The sequence below is a fragment of the Impatiens glandulifera genome, chromosome 6 (assembly GCF_907164915.1).
Source record: "Impatiens glandulifera chromosome 6, dImpGla2.1, whole genome shotgun sequence".
Classification (NCBI taxonomy): Eukaryota; Viridiplantae; Streptophyta; class Magnoliopsida; order Ericales; family Balsaminaceae; genus Impatiens; species Impatiens glandulifera.
Genome location: NC_061867.1, coordinates 8366714 through 8393794, shown reverse-complemented (window position 1 = coordinate 8393794; position 27081 = coordinate 8366714). Strand labels below are relative to the sequence as shown.

General features: G+C 29.2%; 4 protein-coding genes across 6 annotated transcripts; all 4 read right to left on the bottom strand.

Annotated features, from left to right (window-relative positions):
• Window positions 1–524: 524 nt before the first annotated feature.
• On the bottom strand, window positions 525–6187 carry LOC124941876 (transmembrane protein 120 homolog). 2 transcript variants are annotated; one of them, XM_047482239.1, is made up of 10 exons: window positions 5600–6187; window positions 5402–5480; window positions 5221–5318; window positions 3342–3446; window positions 3177–3256; window positions 2109–2199; window positions 1873–1980; window positions 1645–1731; window positions 1300–1368; window positions 525–941 (listed from the first exon to the last, which is right to left on the bottom strand). In XM_047482239.1, exons 1-10 carry the CDS (start codon window positions 5840–5842, stop codon window positions 774–776), a joined length of 1128 nt encoding a protein of 375 aa, XP_047338195.1. In that variant the 5' UTR covers window positions 5843–6187; the 3' UTR covers window positions 525–773. The 2 variants fall into 2 exon arrangements, with proteins under 2 accessions (XP_047338195.1, XP_047338196.1); XM_047482240.1 differs by having other exon boundaries at window positions 5221–5315.
• A 1956-nt stretch (window positions 6188–8143) lies between these two features.
• Window positions 8144–10934, bottom strand: LOC124941425 (aluminum-activated malate transporter 4-like). Its single transcript, XM_047481752.1, has 6 exons — window positions 10469–10934; window positions 10258–10395; window positions 9883–10146; window positions 9654–9790; window positions 9426–9572; window positions 8144–8909 (listed from the first exon to the last, which is right to left on the bottom strand). Exons 1-6 carry the CDS (start codon window positions 10815–10817, stop codon window positions 8316–8318), a joined length of 1629 nt encoding a protein of 542 aa, XP_047337708.1. The 5' UTR covers window positions 10818–10934; the 3' UTR covers window positions 8144–8315.
• A 3775-nt stretch (window positions 10935–14709) lies between these two features.
• On the bottom strand, window positions 14710–16073 carry LOC124941437 (60S ribosomal protein L13-1). 2 transcript variants are annotated; one of them, XM_047481764.1, is made up of 5 exons: window positions 15986–16073; window positions 15660–15785; window positions 15448–15581; window positions 15206–15364; window positions 14710–15106 (listed from the first exon to the last, which is right to left on the bottom strand). In XM_047481764.1, exons 2-5 carry the CDS (start codon window positions 15766–15768, stop codon window positions 14885–14887), a joined length of 624 nt encoding a protein of 207 aa, XP_047337720.1. In that variant the 5' UTR covers window positions 15769–15785; window positions 15986–16073; the 3' UTR covers window positions 14710–14884. The 2 variants fall into 2 exon arrangements, with proteins under 2 accessions (XP_047337720.1, XP_047337719.1); XM_047481763.1 differs by having other exon boundaries at window positions 15660–15775; window positions 15986–16070.
• A 6922-nt stretch (window positions 16074–22995) lies between these two features.
• LOC124944007 (late embryogenesis abundant protein At5g17165-like) lies at window positions 22996–26607 on the bottom strand. Its single transcript, XM_047484467.1, has 2 exons — window positions 26372–26607; window positions 22996–23468 (listed from the first exon to the last, which is right to left on the bottom strand). Exons 1-2 carry the CDS (start codon window positions 26485–26487, stop codon window positions 23198–23200), a joined length of 387 nt encoding a protein of 128 aa, XP_047340423.1. The 5' UTR covers window positions 26488–26607; the 3' UTR covers window positions 22996–23197.
• Window positions 26608–27081: the final 474 nt, after the last annotated feature.

Here is a 27081-nt window from a genome sequence, read left to right as displayed (position 1 = left end):
CATGTCTGGTGTTCTGCTTATGGGCCTTGTCTTAGCTCCTTTTACTGGCTTGGCCGCTACGAATGTAGTTTCGATCCTTCCGGTGATGCCAGAAGTTGTTTGATATACGATTTTATCTCGTTTGTGTTACAATTTTGATTTCAATGAAAAATTGACATTTTTTCAATTCTCACTAAGAACTTTTTTAAGTTCAAGTAGGGGTCATACTAGTTTATAAGATTCAAGATAGAGGAAAACAAAAGGTTCATCAGAGATCCTATATCGGACGACAAATGTGATTGACAATCGGTTTGTAACTTTGTAAGACACAAATTCATTCTATAACAATTAAAAAGAAAAGGGGGGAAAATGTTTTTTCAAGTATATACAAATGTTGGACTTCACATTGTAACTTCCTAAAACATTTAAGAATATGCAATTACTAAAGGTATAATATAGAGCAAAGTTGATAACAAACACATAATAAAATAGGAAAAAAAAGAAAAAAAGGTGAACTAAATAGAACATAAATGCAACTCTTTTCTAATGATTAGAAAATCTTATTCCAATATATAGAAAGATTAAGGGTTTAAAAAAAATGAAACATCAATCAAGAAAATAAAATAAAATAAAAACTCACAAAATTGCTTTCAGTACAATAAGAAAATAGTTTAATTTTAGACATCCTCTTACAACTACTAACTAAAACTCTACTGACCGAAACTTCTTATCTTCACGAACAAGATCGAAACACGCCACAAATATCATAACAGTTACATTTTCGACTTACAAATTCAAGTAGTTGTTGCTGCTGCTGCTGCGTTCTCCTGATTTATTAGATCAGCCTTGCTTTTACTTTTGATCATTTTTGCCTTAAATCGTGATTTCGCTAATAATGTTTGCACTGTGTTCACAAAGTTCCCAACTGCCATTATAATCAGAATGATCCCACATGTTATCACCTGCCAAATACACCACAACTCTTGAGTTATCTCAATTCCAATGAGAAACCACCATATTTACTGAATTTTTAAGTAAGATATTAACATGATTGAAATTTTTGGGAAAAAAAACAAAGAAAAGGTTTTTGTTTTTTTTGTGATCTGGGTTTTTTTGGGGGGTGGCTAGCACGACCCCTTTAGATCAGAGAGTTCTTAATGGGAATTGATCCAGAGACATTTGGTTGAGCTACCATGGTGGGTTAGATTTTTGTTTTTTAAGAAATGTAAGTTGGATGAAAAGGTGGATTATATAATTTTATAGGTCACAGCAGAAAAAATATATAAAAGAAAATGCATACGAAAAGGTTCGAGTTCTCACCTGCCACTCAGAAACAGAAGTATCAAATGCAGTTCCGAGTAGCAATGTTCCTACATATGCTTCGAAACCCTGAAAAATTTTAGCATATGAAAAGTAGTTACAATTAATAAACTCAAGCCAGACTGGTACTTAAAATTTCAAAAATACAAAATAAAGGTTTTTGCACCTTCTTCTTAACATATGAAAGCTTATATAACCTTTAATCTAATCTATAGCCAAAAACAAATACTAACTTTATTCTAATCCTCTGACTAAACAGATTAAAAGATTGTTCGAGTTGGATCATGGCTATCTGTTATGTTTTATATCGTATGCCAAAGTCACCATCTCAATTTCTTTAATTACCTGTAATATGAACAGGATGGGTGCAAGAAGCCATAGTTGACCTTTCACACCAGCAGTTTCTCCCCATACAACATCCATTCTCCTAGCCTGGAAAAAATTATTAAGAATGATCTCAAATGATAAAATTAATAATAATAACAAAGAGCCCATGTCTAGTATTGAAGAAGGTGACAGTTATGTCCCATCTGGGTTTTGGCTGGCAAAACATGTATAAGAAGATCAAACCACCTTTCCCATGGCAATTCGTGTATAGAGTCTCTGACGTTGATATCTATTTTGAAGAAGCATAACAACTCCTTGCATGATAGCCCATTGTAGAAACAGTTGCACACCTCTCTACACGAAACAAGTTTCGTTTTATTATTATTACCAGCAACAAGAGACTTCACTTTCAGCTTTGACACATAATTCACATTTACTATGGTTTTAATGAAATTTTTCATTTTTTCCAAAAGAAAGTTAACCTGTTCCTTTGCACAGTTGGATCCTCTCTCTATCTCCCATGTGAGACTTATAAGTGCCATTGCCATTGCAAAGTAGTGATGGTAAATCCACCTGTTGAGTAACAAAAAGGCACACATAGTAGCAATATCTCAACACTTTTCCAATGACAAACATTTAAAAACAAAGAGAAACCCAATCTTGAACTATATAACCAAATAAATATACCTCATTTATCAATTTAAGTTCGTTTGAGAATCTTGACTTGGAGATTTGAGATTTTTCAGAAATTCTCTCACGATTTGTATTGTCTTTTTCACTTGTCATACTCAGCTTGTTTTGGGTATCTTTTATTTTTGCTTCCTTTTTTTGTATGTGACTTTGTCTTTCATTTAATAAATTAAGGCACCGGATTTTACAAAAAAGAAAATACATATACCCCCCTAAAAACCATTTCTACTACGCCTACAACAAACAACTACACTAAACAACGCTCTCGCTAAATATGGTAAATATATAAGTATATGTATTCCTCTATGTGTGACAAAGATAGGTGAGAATAGGACATAGGCCTCAAGATGAGAGAAAACTAGATATATCATTCATAATTTGTATCACCACATAATTACAATCCTACTACTTCTATGATAAGTTCGTAACCCTGGCCCATTCCCATTTTGGGAGGAACAAATCTACTAATTCTTTGATTCAGGTTAGGAATACTGTATTTGTGTGTTCAATGCAAAGGTTTTTTTTAAGTAAAAAGTGAATATTTGTGAAGAGTGTGGTCGTTGTTTAAGAAGCTATCTAAATGCACAATTTAATTTTTGGAGCTGTGAGAGTGGGATCCACTTTTGGGGGAATGATGCATTATGTCCTTGAATTCATTCGAGATGTGAGTCAAACCAAATGCCCGATTGGATTTAACAAGTTCATCACAATTGCATAACAAATTATACTTATTGAATTGAATTTCAAAATCCAAACAAAGAAGCAAGTTCTCAGGTTAGGTGTAGAAGTGGAGTAACCCCTTTATGAATAATAAATAACCAAGAATACGTAAAGAAATGCATTGAGTTATTAATGTTTACCATGGACGAATATCACTTCCATTTACTCTTAATATGTTCTCTCTCAAAGCTAAGCCTGTATAAAGAAATAGCAACCATGCCTGACAAAGCCATGCTCAGTTTGTACAGTTCTAAAATCAAAAGGTAAAAGAAGATTAACAAGGGGAAAAAATAATAAATGAATACCTGGTAAAGTTGGACTGGCAATGCAGGTAAACACCCACTCCAAATATATGACCTCAAAACAAGAAGCAGAGATGGGAAGAACAGAAACAGAATTGCAGTTCTATCCTGCTTGGCAGAAACTCTATATTACAAACGCATAGCATTTTATGATGATTTTCCAGATCACTATGTGATATTATAAAAGGTAATCTTTAAAAAGTAAAAGAAAACAACAGTAAACATTCAAGAACAGTAGCGTCATAATTCTTAGGGGCTTGACAATAGAAGCCATCAGAATAAAGAGGTAAATCTGTTTCCAGAAGATCAACAGCAAAAAGAAGTACTTGGACTTGCAGAAAGATATCACTTAACAATTATTTCCATGATCAAAGACAACATAGAGAACACAAGAGTTGATTTTATTCTATTTTAATGGAAAAGTTGAAGTTTTATGAATAAAGTTGTCGTGAATTACAATTCTTACAATACAAATGGCTGTTCTAACAAAGAATAATAAATAAGGGAAGGGAGAAAGACTGGTCACTAAGCCAGGTTAGGTAAGCTCCTATGATGGAGATTATAATCATTAATAACATTATATTAGAAAGAAAAAAAAAATGGATGTCTTTGCTTTGACCATAGTGATCCAACACTTGAATAAGATGATACATGAGATAGGGAAGGGTTACAAATTGACCCAAGGAAATGAAAACGTGGTTAAATGAATAAGTTGTAGTAGTTATGGTGGCAGTTATGTTGACAGTGGCCTATAAATAGAAGAATGTGATGAATGTAATTGATAATTCTATTCCGCTCCTTAAGTTCTCTCTTCTCACTTAAGTGTATCTCACCATAGAACTAGGGTTTTCTCTTCACGTCTCAATCTGTAATGCTTCCCTAACAGCTAGGGTTCCTCTCCTCATCTATGTACAAGAACTCTTTTCTCACTTAACTCCATATCACTATACATTACAAGAAACCTTTGCTGAAGCATAGTCCAAAGACTTTATGTGAAGCATTTTCCAGTTTAGATAAGAGTTGAAATACTCGATTCCACCTAGCTATATATGTGAAGAAGATTACCACTACCAAGATTACACTTTACTTCTTTATTAACTTGAATTAACATTCAGATTTGGATCCTGCTCTGCTTCGAAAGGGTATGAATTACCTACCACAGTAATTTTTTATGGTGTAAAGGAATTCAAACAATATTCTAACATACATTCTAAGAAAATAACTGCTGGCAGAAGTCAATAAGAAAACTAAATCTTCTTTTTAAGAACTACATTTTTCCAGTTTTACTACCATGAGTATGATAAAACTTGGTTGGGAATTCCCTCCATTCCCTAGACCCATTGGAAACACTTTCTATTTCTCAATCTGGATCTGAATCCTGATCCAATGAGAGACTAACAACAAAAAAAACTTGATCTCATCCTAATCCAGTGATATGACAAAAAAAAAGTGTTTCAAAATGGGACCAATATCTACTTACCCTATACACATGGGTTTCATACTTCAGATCCAGTATAGGATTTTCCTTACATCCTCACATTTCTATATCGAAAGTGACATGGAAATCCTTATTTAAATTTTCCTCCATGCTTCATACAGCACAAAAGTGGACACATAACTAACAAATTGTACTGTTAAATGACTACATATCAGTTAAGGAACATAATAAACTTCTCCAGTGAGGATTCTCTCTTCCTTTAAGCACCAAAAGATATAAAGTTCTTGTTATTCTTAGTCATTTGTCATCAATTAAACAGATAAATTAGAGGTATTTGCTTAAGCATATCCCTTTATGAACTTCTGATTGATCAATTTTCAGTAGAAGAAACCAGGAAATTCAACTAGGACATAACATTGAAGCATGATGGAAGGAAGAACATACTCTGAAACTATTGTACTCGTCTTTGACCTTCAGTTTAACATCCTTTCTTGTAGCACGAACATTGATTGGACCAAGAAACATACTCAAAAATTGTCCTGCTGCGTCAACCAGAAATGGGTTAAATCTCAAAGATGCAAAAGTTAATTGAAGAAATTAAAGGGTAAAAAAACACTGAAATCACCATGAGATCTGCTAGGAAGAAACGAGGCTGCATCTCCTTCAGTCAATCCAAAACTAGCTCGATCTAATTCTTCTTCCAGCTAAAGACAAAGTATTTTCAATAGCAACACAACACAACAATCCAAACATAGCTGATCAGCGCCACACGCATCTTCCCATATATGCATGCAGAAGAAGGAATGGGTTTCTTCTTTCTTACCTTATCAGCCTCTTTGGAAGAAATAGTCCCTTTGACTACCAATGATTTGATTGAAGAACGTAGGGTACGAATAGTTGAATCAAGAGAAAGAGCACGATGACGAAGAGATTCTTCTTCACGTGTGTTTCTCGAAATCAATGAAGCAGCCGATTCCTGTAACTCCTTTGCCGAATCAACGAGATGGGTCACCTCTTCTGCGACGGTTCTGTCGGTTTTCTTGGTATCGGACGAATTGTCCCCCATCTTGAATAGATAGTAGGTGAGAAATGGTCGGATCGAATTGTTGCGGTCCTGAATGAGCAATTTTAGGTCGTGTAATAAATAAGATGGGTTTTATTATGTACAGACGCAAAAGTAAGACCAGCGGTGGGCTGGAATCTAGAAAGAGAGAGAGAGAGAAAGAGAGATTGACTGTAAGTTAGCAGTTGAAAGCTTAGTGGGTGTGGTGTGGTGTGGTGGGGTTGGGGAAGAAGGAGAAAGGGTAGCCTCAAATTGAGATTTTTGATTGAGATTTGTGATCGATTTTGAGAGAAAAACCAGAAATTTGAAGATTTAGCTTCAATGGAGATCTTTCTCGACCTTTTCCTACTAGTTTATACTCTTCTTCTTCTAGATCCCATCTTCTATTTCTCTCTCTTCCTTTCTATTTTAATTTACATTTTTTATTTCTTACACTAAAATTCATAATCAATTAAATATTATTAATTGAATTTATTTAAAATTAAACAAATTGATGAAACTAATTGAACAGAAATGAATCGGTTTTTTTCGGTTGAATCGGTAGTTGATCGGGACGATATTTGTGTTCGCCATTATTTCGATCTCATGCTAATTTTACCGAAACACTATAAACCCAATTAAATTTATAAAATTAATTATACATTTATTTATTATATTTTATAAGAGTTAAATTTATTTTTTTATAATAATATTTTTTTTTAATATAATATATTACAATATATTATATTAAAAAAATTATTTATATACCTTTAATGTTTTTTTCAAAAAATACGATATAGATGATACCGTAAAGATTTCTCGAAACCAAATGAGAACGTTTTCAGTGTGAGGTTATAGGAAAACAATTCGAGAGCTCTTACCTTTCCTACATCTATTTTATATGAAATGATAATTAATTATGGAAAAAAGCTCACTTAGACGTATGTACTTGTACAACTAGCTCACTTAGACATATGTACTAATAAAAGCTCATTTAAACATATGTACTATAAAAAATTGGCTCGTTTAGCCTCTTTTAATAACCATGGTTAACTTTTATTTTTAAATTTATATATTTATTAATTAAATATTAATATATTTTCTCTCTCCTTCTTTTTCATTAATTAAACAAGGTAATTTATTTTATTATTAAATTTTTTATTATTTTAATATTAATTTCACTTTTATATTTCATCTTCTTTTTTTATTAATAAGTTGTTAATAAAACTCATAAATAAGTTGTTAATAAAACTCATAAATAAGTTGTTAATAAAACTCATAAATAAGTTGTTAATAAAACTCATAAATAAGTTGTTAAATTTTTTTAAAAAAATTAGAATTTAAGAAATATGAGAAATAAAAATTAATAAAAAAAGAAGATGAAATATAAAAGTGAAATTAATATTAAAATAATAAAAAATTTAATAATAAAATAAATTACCTTGTTTAATTAATGAAAAGGAAAGAGAGAGAAAATATATTAATATTTAATTAATAAATATATAAATTTAAAAATAAAAGTTAACCATGGTTACTAAAAGAGGCTAAATGAGCCAATTTTTGATAGTATGTACGTTTAAATGACTTTTTATTAGTACATACGTTTAAGTGAGCTAGTTGTACAAGTACATACGTCTAAGTGAGCTTTTTTCCATTAATTATTTGTAAATATGTCAAAATAATAAGAAACTCGAGTTTAAAGATAATTGAAAAATAATCTCGACATAAAAGATGAATTCTAAAATTCTTTATTAGAAAAATATATAAAAAAATATCTCATTTGTTGTAAAGAAGATGATATAGTCTGTGAAATTGTTACAAACACGATTGTAGTATATGAGCAACAAACAACTCATAAAAAATTGAAAGTATTATTCGGATTAAAAAAATCTAAGATGACAAATCCAATTATATTAAATAAAATGTCACAACCAAATCTGATAGGTAGAGAAAAAAAAAATAGGATTGTCTTATTATAAAGTTATAATTCTTCACTTTCTATAGGAAATATGGACTCCAAATCTTGTTTAGTCTTCTAAAAATAAATAAATTCTAGAAAAAAAATATTTATAGTTATTTAAAAAAAAAATGGTTAATAAACTATAGTCTAAATGTATATATAAACATAGTAACCAAACATGTCTACATTATTAATGATTTATTTTTACTTATAAGGTGGTGATGGGACAGAGATCAATTCTAAGGACCATTTTCAATATTTCACTTTTTATTGTTTTATTATAAATGTAATCACTTATAATCAAATAAAATCTTTATTAGATAATCACTCTAAAAATAAACACAAATAAATAATACAATGACAGCTACCAAAACTGTGATTTCATTCAACAAACAATTTTTTATTAAACAAAAATACATGTCACCATAAAATAAATCAAACAGTTTGTTGTTTGAGTCTCAACTATAATTTTACTATAAATATATAAATTAAATAAAAATTCAAATTGGCTCTATAATGTACATAAAATTTTCTATGTCAAGCACAATCTGCAAACTTAGCCTTTTCGCTTAGAACTTCAAACGATTTCACGAGATTCTGAAGTCTTGCTACAAACTCGATCAACAAAGAGGTGAACGTCGCTAAAGACAAAGCGCTAGCACTTTCGTAAGTCCTCACTTCCCTTTCATTGAGTATAGTCTCTCCGAGAATGGACATTCGCGAAGGCCAATGCGTTTGTTTGTTCAACAGATCATCTGACGATTCAAAATTAAGAAGGGATTGATTTGTGCTCATGTTTGGCCTTAGTTGTGAACTCGATCGAAGATTGAGAGCTAATTGACTAAGAGAATGAATTATGGGTCGTCTATTCGGTTCTTGGTCCAATTCTTTTGAACCACCACCTTTCGCACCTTCTTCCCATGTTGCAGCGTTGATAAGAAGGTATGATTTTTCGTCGATCATCATTTGAAGCTCTTCGGCTGCTTCATGGACTTGGTCAAGTATGTCTTTTGAGGGATTAAGTTTCTCCATTTTTTCTACCTTATTTCCAAGCTCACGCAACACTTTTGACCCCTCGAACCCAACCCTTTGCATCTCGTTTAGAAATACCCTTCGTAAATCAGGTGGCGCCTATCACAAAGAGAAAAAAGAAAGACAATTAAATGTCAGTTTAGTGAAGTTTGATAATGTCAAACTAATGACCTAATTTGATTAATATTAGGTGTTAAAGTTGTCTTCCGAACCCTCTTCCTACATATATGAGTCAAGACAAATTAATAAAGTTTTGAAGTAGACTTAATTCAAATAATCACTTTATCATCTAGATTAAATGATAAATTGTGTTATCAAAACACTGTAAGAATCTTTTAACACGGATTTCTAATGAAAACTCTAGTTCCGAATGACAATATAAGATTAGTGCATATTTTGTCCTGTTTGAGAGACACTCAAGATTAGATCGTGTTACCAGATCTAAATACGCCTAAAAATGCATTGGCAAATGCAATAGTTCGATTCAGCTCTGTGAATGCTCGAAAATTTCATGGTAATCAGACGGGTAGATCGATGGTATCAATTCATACCAAACGCATTCAGATATCCATGCAAAAAAATCGTTCTTTGTTTCCTAACAAAGCCAAAACATACCTGAATTTCCGAAAGAATGCACCCGTGCATAGCCATGATCATAAAAGCACAATGCCTTAATGCACCACTAACTTCGACATACGAATTCCAAGGATAATTGAACATCTTATAACGCCCATGAGGCGGTTCCCAAACAGCAAAGCTCATCTAGACAAGCCAAGGCGAGAGAACGATTAGTTTTTTCATATTCTCCTCAAATGATGGATTCTCGAGAAAAAAAAAACATACCAGAGACTCCTCTTGACTTGTAGATTCGACAGCAGATCTATATCCATTATACATTAGATCATCAGAAGCCTGATAAGTAAGAATTTTGGAAGGAATCCTTTTGTATTCCCAACAATCCAAATATCCATTAACACAACCTATACAAAGTTCATGCAAAATCAAATTTTAAATTCAAATTTCAATGAGACGAAATAAACACACACAAACACGACGAGTTCAGTTTTCATACCTTCTAATGAAGTAGCAACACCATTGAAGTTTTTCACAACTAGTTTATGCAAATCCTCCCCAGCCCATATAGGATATATACATATATTAACAACTAAACAGATTCCAGCCCCAACCGCGATCAACAGCAACCTACTAATCGCGGTTTGGACGAAATCTGAAGTTCCTGATACTAACACAAGACAATAAGTCAACAGGAAAACTCTGAATCCATATTCATATTGCTTCATAGCTGGATAAAGTTTCAAATAGCTTGCAACAAACCCTGAATCATCATCAAAAACAAAGAAAAATTTCTCCAATTCAAATTCAAATGTGATTTGTGAAGTCAATTTAGCTAATCAAGAAAGGAATCAGAATCAGAATCAGAATCAACCTGCTAAAAATACACTAAGAACAATTACATGTTCCTGAAATTTTCCAAAGAAAACAGACAGTTCAGCAATACCAAGAGCAAGTGCTCCAGCAGATAAAGTCCCAAAAGCACGATTCAATCCTTTGTTAAGCGTTGCTCCTGATAAAATTAGGGTTTAATCGTTAAAACCCAACTTCAAAACCAGTAAAAAAACAACAACTTTAAATCATACCGATGCTGAATTCGAATACTACAACGACTGTAAGAATTGCCCAGATTGAATACTTCCCAATGTAAGTCAAAGGTTCCTTGAAGAAGATAAGGATTGAAACGAAAGAAAGAGCTAAACCCATCTTAGCAGCAAATATAACTTTTCTAGGATCAGACCGACCCATTTCATATAACTTAACTGAAGTTCCTCGAACATTCTCGAAGAAATTGTTGATGTTTTCGCAGAGAGATCCAAAACAACTTGTAGGAATGGATTCGGTCTGACGATCTGATCCGTTTCTGGGTAAGCTTCCATGGCTTCTCCCTAGTAGACTCTGCCTTTGAGATCCATTGTTGTTGCTCCAAGCCATCTTTTTTACCTGTTTTTTTTTTATGGGTTTTGACTCAAATCTGAGTATGGAAGAACTAGACGTTATCTAATCATGTGGGTATAGAGAGAGAAAGAGTAATTGATGAAGCAAAAGCTAGAAGAAGATGCAGGATTCATGAATCTGCGAAATCAATAATGTATATATATAAAGAGAGAGAGATATATCTTTTATTTGAGTTCTTAATTTATTAGACTGTTTTCAAATAATAACCTATAGTTTTATATTTTATGGATAAAGGTTTAAACTTTGAATTATTGTTCTAAATTGGTTAATTGTGAACTAATAATATTTTTAGGTTTAACTTTTCATTAGTTGTTTCATTGTGAATTTGGTGATATTATAAAAGATATTACATAATTGAGATGAAGAGTATTGTTTGGGGTGTTCAAAATAATATTTGACCAATTTGCAGAATTCAAATTTAAATAAGGTTTTCAATTTGAATTTTGAGCTATCTATTTAATAAAAAAAATGTTTTTTTATTATTTATTTTAATTATATAATTATATATAATTTTTTCTTGTTTCTATAATTTAATTGAAAAAATAAATTTGAATTTTAAATTTTGCTTTGAATTCAAAATTGATTGGTAATAGGTTTATAAAAAAAATCAAATTCGAATCAAAAATTAAATTTATATCGATTCGTTTTATTTGAATTTATCGAATTCGATTCAATTTTTGAATAGACTTCAAAAAATAAAAATTTGAAGAAATCCCAACCGAATAATTAAAAAAACGAATTAGTGACCATTATAACTGATGTGACCCTTTGGGCGATTTTTGTACCATTATAGTTAATAACTAGCATTTAGCCCGTGCATTTGCACGAGTAATAATATAAAAAACCGTGAAAAAAATTACGGATAACATTTTTAATTTTATTTTTAACCGTTTTAAATTTATGGGTGGGTCAACACATAATCCGACCCAAGTATCCATTTACTCAACATTATTATATATTAATTACTTAAAAAGTTGAACTTATATTAATATTAAAACGTCCCGCATTTATCAAATTTGGTGTTTGAATTTAATATATAAAGTCTTTGTACCCTATTTGGTTAAAGAGTTGTACTTGTTTTGTTAGGTTGCAAGTTCGAAACATACTTTTAGCATTTATAATTTTATTTTTAACCGTTTTAAATTTAAAAACGGGTAACCCACAATCCGACCCAAGTATCCAAATTAACCACAGCTCTCGACCCGGCAATCCGGACACTTTAAAAATTAAGCATCATTATATATATATAGATTAGTTAGTTAAAAAGTTGAACTTATATTAATGTTAAAACGTCCCGCGTTTATCAAATTTGGTGTTGAATTTAAAATATAAAGTCTTTGTAGTTTAGTTGGTTAAAGAGTTGTACTTGTTTTGTTAGGTTGCAAGTTCGAAACATACCTCTAGCATTTTTAATTTTATTTTTAACCGTTTTAAATTAAAAAACGGGTAAACCCACAATCCGACCCAAGTATCCAAATTAACCACAGCTCTCGACCCGGCAATCCGGACACTTTAAAAATTAAGCATCATTATATATATATAGATTAGTTAGTTAAAAAGTTGAACTTATATTAATGTTAAAACGTCCCGCGTTTATCAAATTTGGTGTTGAATTTAAAATATAAAGTCTTTGTAGCCTAGTTGGTTAAAGAGTTGTACTTGTTTTGTTAGGTTGCAAGTTCGAAACATACCTCTAGCATTTTTAATTTTATTTTTAACCGTTTTAAATTTAAAAACGGGTAAACCCACAATCCGACCCAAGTATCCAAATTAACCACAGCTCTCGACCCGGCAATCCGGACACTTTAAAAATTAAGCATCATTATATATATATATATAGATTAGTTAGTTAAAAAGTTGAACTTATATTAATGTTAAAATGTCCCGCGTTTATCAAATTTGGTGTTGAATTTAAAATATAAAGTCTTTGTTGCTTAGTTGGTTAAAGAGTTGTACTTATTTTGTTAGGTTGCAAGTTCGAAACATACCTCTAGCATTTTTAATTTTATTTTTAACCGTTTTAAATTTAAAAACGGGTAAACCCACAATCCGACCCAAGTATCCAAATTAACCACAGCTCTCGACCCGGCAATCCGGACACTTTAAAAATTAAGCATCATTATATATATATATATAGATTAGTTAGTTAAAAAGTTGAACTTATATTAATGTTAAAACGTCCCGCGTTTATCAAAATTGGTGTTGAATTTAAAATATAAAGTCTTTGTAGCCTAGTTGGTTAAAGAGTTGTACTTGTTTTGTTAGGTTGCAAGTTCGAAACATACCTCTAGCATTTTTAATTTTATTTTTAACCGTTTTAAATTTAAAAACGGGTAAACCCATAATCCGACCCAAGTATCCAAATTAACCACAGCTCTCGACCCGGCAATCCGGACACTTTAAAAATTAAGCATCATTATATATATATAGATATGAATCTATATATCACAGTTTCAAACTCAGATTTAACCATTTATTATTATTATTATTTAAATTAAAAACAATTATTTTAACTAAATAAGTTCAAATTTAAAAAAATTAAGCATCCAAATCCAAAATGAACAAATTATTTTTTAACTAAAAAAATTAGAAAGTGATTTTTGGTTATTTATTTTATATGACAATCTAAATAATAACCAAACTATGGTTGAGAATTTGAATTCAAGGAGGGGGAGTCTAATCTAATCAATTTTCATATTTTGTTTGGTAGTTGGCTAAAGGAATTAAATTATACATGAAAATCAATTACTATCAATTATTTGAACTTAAAAGGGTTAGTTTGATTCAGTTTAATAGCTTAAATATATTTAGTTTGATCCAACTTTGTAAATATTTGCTCTTATATTATATAGAAAGAAAAATATATATTTTTTACTTCTTTAATTTATTGGCAAAAACTTATTCCTTGCACAATTTCACTATACTTACAACTGAATTACTATTCATATCTTCAACTATAAATTACATCTTACAAATAATCAAACTCCTTAGTCAAAAATTGACTTTTTTAATATTCGAATTGAGTTCAAACTCAAATAATAATGTCTCTCTTGATGATTTTGTGAACTTTTTCGGGCCATACAATATATAATATATTATTTTTAATAATTTTAATGTCAAACTTAGAGAGCTTAATTTAAAAACAAACCTATATAATTATACTATCAGAGTAATAATGATATTATACTATGTCGAGGCATCATTTGTTACATCGTCAAAGTTAACTCCAAAACCCTAATCCCTTCGTAATCAGCTTTTTTATATAACTATTTTTTTTAATCATATTTCATTAGTCCATTTTCGATAATTGCTGCCTCCCTCCTTCACTTCTATCAACCAGAAAAGAGAACATTTGTACATGGTTTTCAAGTCGAAACTTCAATTTAAAAACAAGTTCAAAATATCTCAAACTTAGATGGGTATGGCTAATTTGTAGACCTTTAACCAAAAAAAAACATAAATAACAAATATTTATATCCATTCTTCTCAATAAATTGCACTTAACAAAACTATCGCAAAGAACATTATCAAATGGTTTTTAATTAGAAAAGCATTTCAACATATTACAATTTTAATTAAATGAAAAAACATTAATTTATTTGATGAATACATTATTATCTACATGATATTAACATATAACATATATAAAATACATTTGAATAAAAATTTAAATAGTTTATTTTAATATTTAAGAATTAAATTAATAATTTGAAAAATAAATCAAAAAATAATTATTTAGTTTTTTCTATAACTAAATAGAAATAATAATAAACTATTAACTTCAATTGGATGATTTAACCTATTAACACCTAATATTAAAATAAAAATGACAGTAAATGGGCTAAAAAGGACTTTTAAACATAACAACTAAACCAACAAAATTGAACATATGAAACCAGAAAAGGTTCAATTTCAAAACAACAATAATATCCTCAAAAGTCATAATACTTAAAATAATCTCAAAACGAAATCACAATACCAAAACAAAAAAGAACCCAACCATATGATAAAATTCAGACCAAAGTTAAAGAAGAAGAGTTTATCTATTTCTTCTCTTCTTTCTCTGCCTCAGCAGCTCTCTTCAACCTAGCACCAAGATGACGTTTGTTTGTCCTTTCCAAACGCAGCTTATCAAAAGCCTTGAATGATTTCATCTCATCAGTCACCTTAACAAACTCCACTGCTGGCTTCTCACGAACAATTGGCAAGTAAGATCCAGACACTTGAGTAGCTGTTGCCAATTCCTCAGGAGTAGAATCACCAGCCTGAAATGTACAAAACCCATATTCAATTCAATCCATCAATGTAATAAACTTTCAATTGTTGGGTTGGTCAAAAGAATCAAAATTGATCAAACCCATTACCTTGAATTTGCGGACACGTCTGGGGAAGACAACTAGCTTAGCCTTGTATGTCTTAAGCCTCTGAACATTAGCTTGAAGACCCTCCAAAGAACGGTTCCTCCTTCGGTGATCAACAGAGATACCAATAGTTGGTGCTAGCTTGTCAGGAATGCCAGCAGCCTAATCAATAAATGCAAACATTTATCAATAGATTCAAGATCATCTAATCTAAACCACTATCAAATGAATAAAAACCCACAAACCTTGAGCTCCTCAAGAGAAAACCCTCTTCCTTGCCTTAGCTTCATGTTGTACTTCAATGTCTGTCCATGGACAATAGGACGAAGAGAACCAGCAGTTGGTCTAGGGAAGATCTTAACAGCCTTCTTTTGCCTAGCTGAAATTCAAATCAAAACAATTCGCTTCAGCCACAAACAAAACACACAAAATAGATAGTTTTGAAACTAGGGTTTACCAGTTCTTCTTCTGGTCTTGCGGGCAGGTTGGTTAAACCATGTCCTTACATAGTTTTGCCAATGCTTCTTGAAGTGACCATTTGGGATAACGTTGTTATGCTTCACCATGACTTACCTGAAGGAGACTGTACACAGATTCAACCAAACATCTAAGAATTTGTTCTAGATTTGATTTCGTTTACAGAGATTACTACGAGATTCATACAGTCAAATATGAGAAAACTACAGAAGATTGACAACATTCATGCAATACATTCAAAGAAAGATCGCAAATCATTCAAGCAATATAAGCTAACGAAGATTGAAGAACAAGACAATTGCTTACCACGAAGATGAGACTTGAAGAACCCTCTTTTTCTTCACCGCCCTTAATCTCAAGAATGAGAGAAATGGAATGAGTTGTATTATATATAGTCGGAAGAAAATAACCCTAGGGCTAATGTTATTGGGCTTTAAGAGTCTGTGAGAAATTTTAAATGGGCCTCGCTCGCTTGTCTATTAGGATTGGGCTTAAACTGTGTTGTCTATTAGGACTGTTGTATTCATTATTAGTTGTGTGATTTTTTACATTAAATAATAGTTTAATAATGAATATTTTTTATTTTTTATATAAAATTTTATACTAATTTTTTTATTTGCATAATATAATATATATATATATATATATATTTATATATATTTATATATTTATTCACTACACTCTATTACTAGGTCTAATTTGATATTTTTGGATAAATAAAATATTAATAACTAGAAATATGGACGAATTTAAGAATTGAGTGATGAGGCAATTAAAAAAATAACAGAAAAATTAGGAATAAATTGAATGATAAATATAAATTGAACCTTATTTTTATTATTAGATGAGAAAATGGTTAAAAGAAATTATTTCCAAGTAGTTGTTAGTCAACGCTAGCCCTAAATAGAATTCATTATGTTTGTTAATCCTTTCTCAGCTCAACAGGTCAAGGAAAGACAAGAAGAGTGAGTAGCCACCGTGAACCGCGATAAACAACGATGTCAAACGATGTCAGGATAAGTTTCTATCTTGACTATGCATCTTTCCTGACATTGATAATCAAATCATTCTTTCAGTCTCACGGATAAACACTCGATGAAGTATGCATGCCATATCATTAACACTTAATTATAGCGAAATATTGTGAATCGGTTTTCATACATCACGTTGAGAAAGACGAACTTTCCTCTAGTTTGATGGATCGTTTTCTCTTGCGCGTTAATGAAAAGATCAAAATAATCACCCTAAATAGGATCATCTCATGAGAACTAGGTTCTAACTCAAAAGTTTCAATCCTCAAATTGAAGAGCATGCCTAGAAATTCAAAATCTAAAAGTCAATCCTTGAGTAGGAAGAAAGTCATTACAAATTGTAATTATAGGAGGGTTAAGACTGAAATTAAAAATAAATAAATAAATTATAAAGAATTAAAAGAGTTGCAATATTTTGTTAAAATATACATTCAAATTTATCTCGACCTTATTAACATATATATACATTTTGTATTAAATTAGTAACATAAGCATCTTATTTGTTATCATTTTTTAAATTTTATTAAAAATCAAAATCAATAATGTTTATTATAAAAAATACTTATTTTCATACACTTGTTTATCTTTTTTTTTTTATCCAATTCAATATCATTAGTATCAAACTAAAATCACTCTCACTTTTTATTTTAATAATTTATAAGAGACGGTGTGATTTTGATAATTACAAAATACTAATTTCTAAAATAACCTCACAAAATACATTAAAATGTATTAAAATTTAAAGTTGTAACTAAATTAGTAATTTTATTTTTATAAATATTGTGTAATCTATATATATATATATAATGATGCTTAACTTTTAAAGTATCCGAATTACCGGGTCGAGAGCTGTGGTTAATTTGGATATATGTGAGAGTAAATGAATACTTGGGTCGGATTGTGAGTTGACCCGCCCATAAACTTAAAACGGTTAAAAATAAAATTAAAAATGCTATAGGTATGGTTCGAACTTGCAACATAACAAAAACAAGTATAACCTTTTAACCAATTAGACTAATAACACTTTATATTTTAAATTCAACCCAAAATTTGATAAACGCGTGACATTTTAGTAATATAAGTTCAATTTTTTAACTAACTAATTTATATATATAATGATGCTTAATTTTTAAAATGTTCGGATTGCCGGGTCGAGAGCTGTGGTTAATTTGGATATATGTGAGAGTAAATGGATACTTGAGTCGGATTGTGGGTTGACCCGCCCATAAAAATTTTACCGTAATATTTTTTTTACGGTTTTTTATATTATTACTCGTGCAAATGCACGAGATACATATTAGTTAAATTTAATAGTACAATAATTTATAAAATACTAACAGGTGATATAAATGTTATCATTAAATTATTTGAATAAATGAAAATATATTATAACTTTTCCAATATTTACTTAACATTTTTCTTGATTTTTGGACTATATACATATTTCGGGATGATATTAATAGGTGTTTTTCACTAGCCTTGTAGTATTAGGCAATTGATCAGTCAATTTTGAAATATTGTTGGGTGAGAGAGAAACATGGTGAGAATTGAATTTAAATATTTTATTTTTAGTTGTTATAATCGAAAATAACAAATTACAAACTCATCCAATTTACATTAGGGGTCTAATATATATAAAACGGTTAAAATAAAATAAAAAATGTGATAAGTATGTTTCAAACTTGCACTCTAACAAAATCAAGTACCATTCTTTAGCCAACTACGATAATAAGACTTTATATTTTAAATTCAACACCAAATTTATTGAATTCAGACTATTTTAAAAATATAAATTCAACTTTTTAACTAATTATTAATATATATAAAAGGTTAAATATTTTCGATTTTTATATTATACATATGTATACATGCTATTTTAGTTATAGTAGAGTGATATGTCTCCTTAATTTTTTTAATTTAATTCATTATAATATTCATTTAATATAATATTCACTTAGTTTTTTATTTTTATTTTCATAAATACATTCAAAATTTTATTTTTTTAATTACTTCATTATCATAAAATATTCACTTAATTTTTCACTTTTATTTTTTTTAAACACATTTAATAATTTTTTCAATCTAATTCATTATGATAAAATATTCACTTAGATTTTCATTTTTATATCTGTAACTATTATATTTTGTACCTTATTACAGTACCATCTACAACTATGTCAATAAATAAATCAATTAACTGTTGATTCGTTAATTAATAATGTTGATTCGTTAATTAATAATAAATTTTCATTAGTTCCAAAAAGAATCATTTTCTTTATTGAATCGATTCTTTTTTGGAGTCCTCTTATAGATAGTGGTCATGTAAATTTTATTTTTATTTCTTTTTTTAGTTAATTGTTCCAAAAGTTTAAGTTATAAGTCCAACTTTGTAAAGAACATTTAAAATAAATAATTTTGTGACCCTTTAAGGGATAATCCATATATTACATCATCCACTTAATCAAATCATTTAAACTTTTTAGACAACAATATAACATATGCAAAATCAGCTAAAGAACATATTGTTAAGAAGAACCCAAACACTCCAATTTGTGGATTGGGACTCCAATATTTCTACGACTCCCAATTTATAACATTGTCTCGGACAACAGATGGGCGCACGTAATCGTCCACGTTATTTTTATACACTGAACTGTGCATTGATGGGCACACGTGATAGTCCACGTTCTTGTTATACACTGAATTGTGCGACTAGGATTAGAAACATAACTTAGTCAAAACACATATAAGAATAATTGATAACTTTCCCTCAAACTCATCCTTGTTTGATATTACCATTCGTAGATTGCTACGAAACTATGAATTAATGAGATTCATACAGTTGAATATGAGAAAACTACATAAGATTAAGAAAATTCAAGCAATACATTCAAAGAACAATCGCAAATCATTGACGCAATATAAGCTAACGAGAATCAAAGAACAACATATTAAACAAACTAGGTTAAGATTTGCTTACCACGAAGATGAGACTTGAAGAGCCCTCTTTTTCTTCACCGTCCTTGTATTTTCTTTATGAATCAGGCCTAAACTGCTATAGACGTTCGCTTTTGAGCCACCAATGGTGGTTTAATCATATGCCACTAGTTTGAATTTTTATTTTCCTTTCTGCATTCTTTTTTTAATTGTTTTTTAATATTTAAATAATAATTTAATAATTATTATTTTGTATTTGTGTTTTAAAGTTTATATCAAACAAATTGTGCAAAATATAGTTTATATATATTTATAATTTTATTAGACTAAATTACTATATTTAATTTGATTTTGATTTTGATTTTAATTTTAATTTTAATTTATTAACTAAGAGGGTTAAAAATGAAATTCAAATTCAAATTTTAATTATAAATAATTAAAAGAGTTGGTATATTTTGTTATCCAATTATCAATAATATTTGCATAATTCTGTTTACTTTAATTTTTTTTATTGGTTTCGGTCAGTTTAAGACTAAAAATTGAATACAGTTGTTACTAATTTTCTTTTCATTTGGAGTTAATTTCTTTGTGGAAATTATAGTTATTTTTTTTTCATATATATATATATATATACTTTTTTTTCAAATGATAAAATTCATTTTATTTATTTTCTAGCATTCAAATGATTAAAATTTATAACAAATAATAATAATAATTCATATTAAATCTTCTTAAACTTATTAAAACATCAATCAATAAAAAAATGCACCAATATGTATGATCATCTAAAAAAAATACTATTGCGAAACTAATGAAAACATTCATAGCTTAGTTTATTTACTTCTATAATAATAATATCTATGTATTTTTGTATTAAATGAATACAACATAACAAAATATTTTAAAATATATTAAAATTTAACATTTTAATTAAATCGATAATTATTTAATTAAATATATATATATATATATATTGAATAAAAGAGAGCTATCATGACACCCACACAGTCATGACTCCCCGCTTAAACTCAAAGTACTTTTATATGTAATCGAATTCCGTGACTCTTTTAATAATTATTTTATTATATAAAACATTATATATATAAATATGAAAAATTATATTCAATAATTTCTTTTTTCAAATTACAATCATTTGATAAAATATTAATAGGTGATATAAATGTTATCATTAAACAATTCAATCAATAAATTTAAACTGAATCTGAATTTGATCTCTTAAATAAAAAAATTGATGATTTGAGATTTTTTTTTTTAAAATAACATGATATCTACTCCACCTTCTAACATTTTATTTTGAATTTGTAAAAGTTCCTTTATTTATATTATTTTATTATTCTACACAAAGAATGGTAAGAAGTCAAACTCATTCAAATCAATTTATATATAGATTATAAATTTAGCTTATTTATTTTTTATATTTGTAATAAAATTTAATAATTAATATTATATATATATATATATATATTTACTAACTTAATTTTAAATATTAATAAATTATTTAATTTAAAAAATAAAGTATTTTAAAATAAATTATATGAATATACTAATTTTTATAAGTTTTTATTAATATATAGTTTTAAATTTTAATTAAAATAAAAATTCTTATAAAACAAAAGAAAATGTTTTAAAATCATTAAAAAAAAATTAAAAATTACATCTACAAATTTATTTATTGTTTGTTTTTTGAGATTTTGTTTAATAATATAAGATTGTATTATTTGTTTGTTAATATTTTGTTAGTCATTTAAAAAAATATAATTAATTATTTTGAAAAATAATATTATATTATTTTAATTAATAAATAAAAATAAGGTAAAGATATATAAATTTAAATTTAACATGTGACAATATTTGTTTGTGTGTAAAAAAAGAAGAATAGGTTTATTTTATTATTATTATTATATATAACAATTAATTTAATAAAATATATTTAATTATAAAATAATATTATATAAAAAATTTAAAAAGTTCAATAATAAATAATGGAAAGAAAAAAATAATTAATAAAATTATTAGAAAAAATGATAAAAAAGAGAAAACAACGTTAAAATTATAAATTTAAACACTAATAGTATTAAGCTTAATTAAACACATTAGAAGAGCGAGAGGTCAGAGAAAATTGCATTCAACAAAAATGTGTTTAATTTATAATTTTGAATTAACTTATTAATTAAAATTATTATAGCAAATTATTACGGTAAACACCAATATAATCCAACAACTTATAAGCTCAATCAAACACACCATAGTTAGATTTATCAAAAAAAAAAAAAATAATAATCAAACTTCTTTTATATATTAAAGTATTAAACTACACAATAGTAAAATATATAATTAAATATATATTTTTTAAAATTTAATAAGTTAAACTAACTAAATTTAAGTGAGAATAGACCTCAACAAACCTAACACATGATACCTAACACTCATGGTGGTTGAGACTACACATAATTGTGCTCAATACTTACAGTTGTAAGAAGACATAATTTTTTTTTTTAAGATACCGACTTTGTCATATGAATTATCTAGTATGTTTAATAATTTTAGTTGTAATAAGTTTGGTTAATAAATGTCAATTTAGATTTAGTTATAAATGAACTATGCATGTTAGTTGTAACTATTTACAATACAACTTTCTACCTACTTGTATAACAAAATAAAACAAAAAAATTATAAAATAAAAAAATTGGAGAGGAAGACTAGGTAGAAGTAGTAGAGTCATCATTAACATGTGTATATTTTCTTTGAATATTTTCATAGGATAGATAATGGGAAATTTATCGGAATCACTTTGTGACTATAAAATGAGTGGATGACCACTTTATAGCCTGGTGACCACTTTATATTTTTTTTTACGAAATTGTCTCCTTTGCGAGACGCAACCGGTATTCGCGAGAAACAACCGGCAATCGCGAGACGCAAATTTATTTTTATTTGAACTTTTTTTTTAAAAAAAATTGCGTCTCGCGATTACCAGTTGCGTCTCGCGATTGTGGACTTTTCACATGCCATCCGATTGTGTTTCGCAACTGGCGGCGATTGCGTCTCGCGACATAGACAATTTCATCAAAAAAATATGAAGTGGTCCCTAGTGCATTTAAAATTATGTGCCGCTCACCAACTCATTTACTCCTATTATGAGGGTCGTTAGGTCAAATTTCCCTAGATGATGGGCAGTTATGCAATTTGTTTTTTTAATACTTTTTAAAAACAATATAAAGATTATTATATTTTAATGTTAAAATAATAATAATAATTTAGTTAGTTATCATATTTATAAAAAGTTGAATACAAAATTAGGCAATAACATATGTTAGAAAGAACTAAAAAACATAAGCAAGCCATTCATATGAACTCCATTCCAAACCATGCATATCATCTTAGTACACTAAGTAGCACAATTGAAACAACAAACCAACAAACAACCAAACATTTATTTCCTAGTTTGTTTGCACACTAAAATACCTTATTTATCCATTATCATAAAACAGGGACACCAAATGACCACGCCAATGCCAGTTTTTTTCCATCAAGCTTGAATCGGTTTCTCCAAATCCTCTTGAGGACGAAAGAACGTCTTCTGCTCCAGAACAGAGTCCTCTTTTCCTTCAATGTTCTCAGTTGTGGCCTTTCTACCACCATTAGATGGCCACTTCTCACTTGATGGACCAAACACTCCAGTTTGTGGATCGGGACCCCAATACTTCTCTGACTCCGACTTTATAACATTGTCTGGGACAACAGATGGGCGCACGTGATCGTCCACGTTCTTGTCGTACACTGAACCGTGTACTGCCCTCCTGTATAGATCACGAGATCACGATTAGAAACAGAACTTATAAGAACAAAACAGACTCAAACTCATCATTGTTTGATTTTACCACCCCCTTCAAATACATATTCAAGGGTAATTTGGGATTTTTTTTTTTATATAAAATCAAAAAAGAACATATTATTGGTGTCAAAATGGTCTCCACAATTAATGTAAAGTAGATAAGATCACAATTAAAATCAAACAGAACTTAGTCAAACACATATTTAAAAATCTTGATGAGATTCAGATCCAAATTCATAAATGAATGTGTTTCCAATTAGGTGGTAGTTTCCCCCCCCTGAAATTTGTTCAGCATTTCATTTTACCCCTTCAAATACATATTCAGGGTAATTTGGGTATTTCATTTTATATAAAGTAAGAAAACAAGAAGCTATATTATTGGTGTCAAAACAAATAAGATTTCGATCTGAAACAGAACTTAGTCAAACACATTAAAATTGGATCGAATTCAAATCTAGATCTAAATCCATAATCAGAGAGTGTTTCCAAATAGACCCGATCAAATATATGATCTTATCCTTCAAATAAATATTCAAGGGTAATTTGGGAATTTCCTTTTATATAAAGTCAAAAAAGAAGAAGCTATATTATTAGTGTAAAAATGGTCACCACAATAAGTGTGTGGTCCAGGTATGGGATTTGATTTTATAGAATAAATAAAGCATATGGGACTGTGACTATGTGACCCACTACATTGTTTGTCTCCTTTCCCCCGATATCTAGTTTAATTTATTAAGATAAGATGGTTTATAAATAACTGCATGAGGCATGGTTATTTAATTAATTGAACTTTGGGATATTCAATTATTCATCCCATTGGCTTATAAGGTCCATCCATCATGTGACATACATAAGACATGAATGAATATACTAATAATACTTAGGAAAGACTTAAAGAACTTATTAAACAATATGAACAAAACTTAGGGGTTTTTTATCTTTAAAAAAGAGAGAAATTAACATTAATTATGTGGGTAATTTACTAATTTTCCTTATATTAAATAAAGGGACACACCAGACCAGATGTGATATCAACCAACTACAATAATTACAGTTGAATGATATGACCTAGAATTCAATTTTAAGTTTTACCAAGTACCAACCCACTTTAAGTTCTAGAAGAGGAATATTTAATGGGAATATGCTTAGAGCAAGCAAGATATTGATAAACTAATTTAAAGGTCAAACTATGAATGAGTTTAAGAAAACCCTGTCTAGAAAAAGCCTAACAATTGACAATAAGTGAGACAAAAAAAAAAAAAAATGATGCAAGTTAACTAGGATGGGAAGATTGACTTTACTTCAAATTTTGAGTCAGTCTAGAATCTAGATGGAGTTTTCATTCCAAAATTTCACAAAACTCATATATAGAAATTGCTTTCAGATAAGAAGATCATCAAAAGGAAATCCAGCTAAAGAAAGGTAGAAAAGATTGGTTGAAAAGTAACTAGAGTTATCTACAAGCTTGTTTGTTGTGGTTTGTGATGTGGGCCAAGAACACCACAAAAGTGACATAAGAATTATCCCAATATTTCACACTCAGGATAGCTAAAATGCTAATACACTTGTAAAGTTAAAGTCATAAAGCAAGAAAAGTAAGTGAAAAGAGTATTTTGTAAGAAGACAAGTTCGATTCCTACAAAGAACGCTTTAAATTGAAATTGAGAACTAGCTTCCTAAATTTCAAAAAATGAAAGAGGAAAATATATCCCAAAGTCTTAATTTAAATTCTGATAACAAATTAACCTAGAACAGAATCAAGAAGATCACCTAAGGTAAAACACGAAAATGGAAATTTCTTTAACTATTAGACTGATTAATGAGTCTAAACTCACGTTCTTTGTTCCATTAGAGATTAGATACCAATCATTAACATCTGATCTGCTGAAGAATGAATTCAAAAAAGGAAACTACACACAATAAAGAAAACACTGATCACACAAACTATCATCAGTTTCATATGAGAAGAAAACTAGTAGCCGGATTAAACGCACTTTATCATCAACTAATGCAGAAGAAGGAAATGAAGATCTATGTATACTACATCTATTTATTAGCTCGATTAGTAGACGGAGATACTTAAGTTTCAGCTACATAGATCTTCATATATACTCTATACAAGGACTTCACAGTCAGATCTCCCAATTTATGTCAAAAACAAGTTCAAACTCCGCAAATCGGTATAGAACGCGATTCAAAAAGCGAACGCAATGTATTATCAAATGTGTAAATGTTCGTTCATACCTAGGTTAAACATCACTCTATCATCAACGAATGTAGAAGAAGGAAATAAAGATCTATGTATACTAACATCGAATTATTTATCAGCTTGATTTGTAGCCTTGTAGGCGGAGATACTTAGGTTTTAGCTACATAGATCATCAAATATACTGTATACAAGGATTCCAAGTCAGATCAGCCAATTTATGTGATTAACCAGCTAAAAGTATAGAACACGATTCAAATAGCGAAGCAATTATTCGCACGGAACAAACGTACAAGCTTAAAAACGAACTCAATGTATTATCAAATGAATAAATGTTCGTTCATACCTAGGTTAAATAACACTCTATCATCAACAAATGTAGAAGAAGGAAATGAAGATCTATGTATACAACATCGAAATTCTTAGCTCGATTAGTAAGCGGAGATACTTAAGTTTTAGCTACATAGATCATCAAATATACTCTATACAAGGATTCCACAGTCAGATCAGCCAATTTAAGTAATTAATCAGCTGAGATATCAACTCATCCAGCTAAAAGTATAGAACACGGTTCAAATATTCTCAGCGAAACAGAACAAACGCATAAGCAATGTTATTAATCATATAAATGATTATCAAATGTGTAAAATGATCGTTCATACCTAGAAGAAGCTAGAGAAGCTGATCGTGCAGTGTCAACAAGCTTTCCACCTTCGATCTGACCGACGAATCTCTTCCCGAATCCAACAAGTGCGCGAGTCTTCGAATTGGCGGCCATACAATAGAGCTCCGACGAAGAAGGAAAAAGGTATAGAGAGAGAGATTTGCGTGAAATTAACAGATTATTGTAGAGAGAGAAAATGGATGATAACCATGGAAGTATGGAAAAGCACGTTTTATATATTTGCGGGAAGCTTGGGAGTTGGTGATGAAGTTTCTCTCACCTAACTCTCTCTCTTCTTTTCTACCGACCAGTACGATTTCCGTTCAATATTCGTTTCAGATAAAAGAATATGCTATATTTGAATCCTTATATTTTAATTAAATATTCAAATTAGACCATTTAGTTTTTATATATTTAAATTTGATTCATTATTAATGGAAAACATCAACGTGGAATGGATATGGATATTGACAAATGAGAGTCCAGATAGATAGGAAACACATATTTATTATTAATTTTTAGTTTGATTTTAGTTATTTGAGGTTATTTTTATATTCAATTTGCTATCATTTGATTTAAAATATTTATTTAAAATAAGAATATAGTTTTTTAATTAATTATCGGGTTTATTTAATATTGAGTTTGTTAATTTTGAGGAGTATTTTTCTTTTTAGAATTAACTAGGTTGAAGTTATCTAGATAATACAC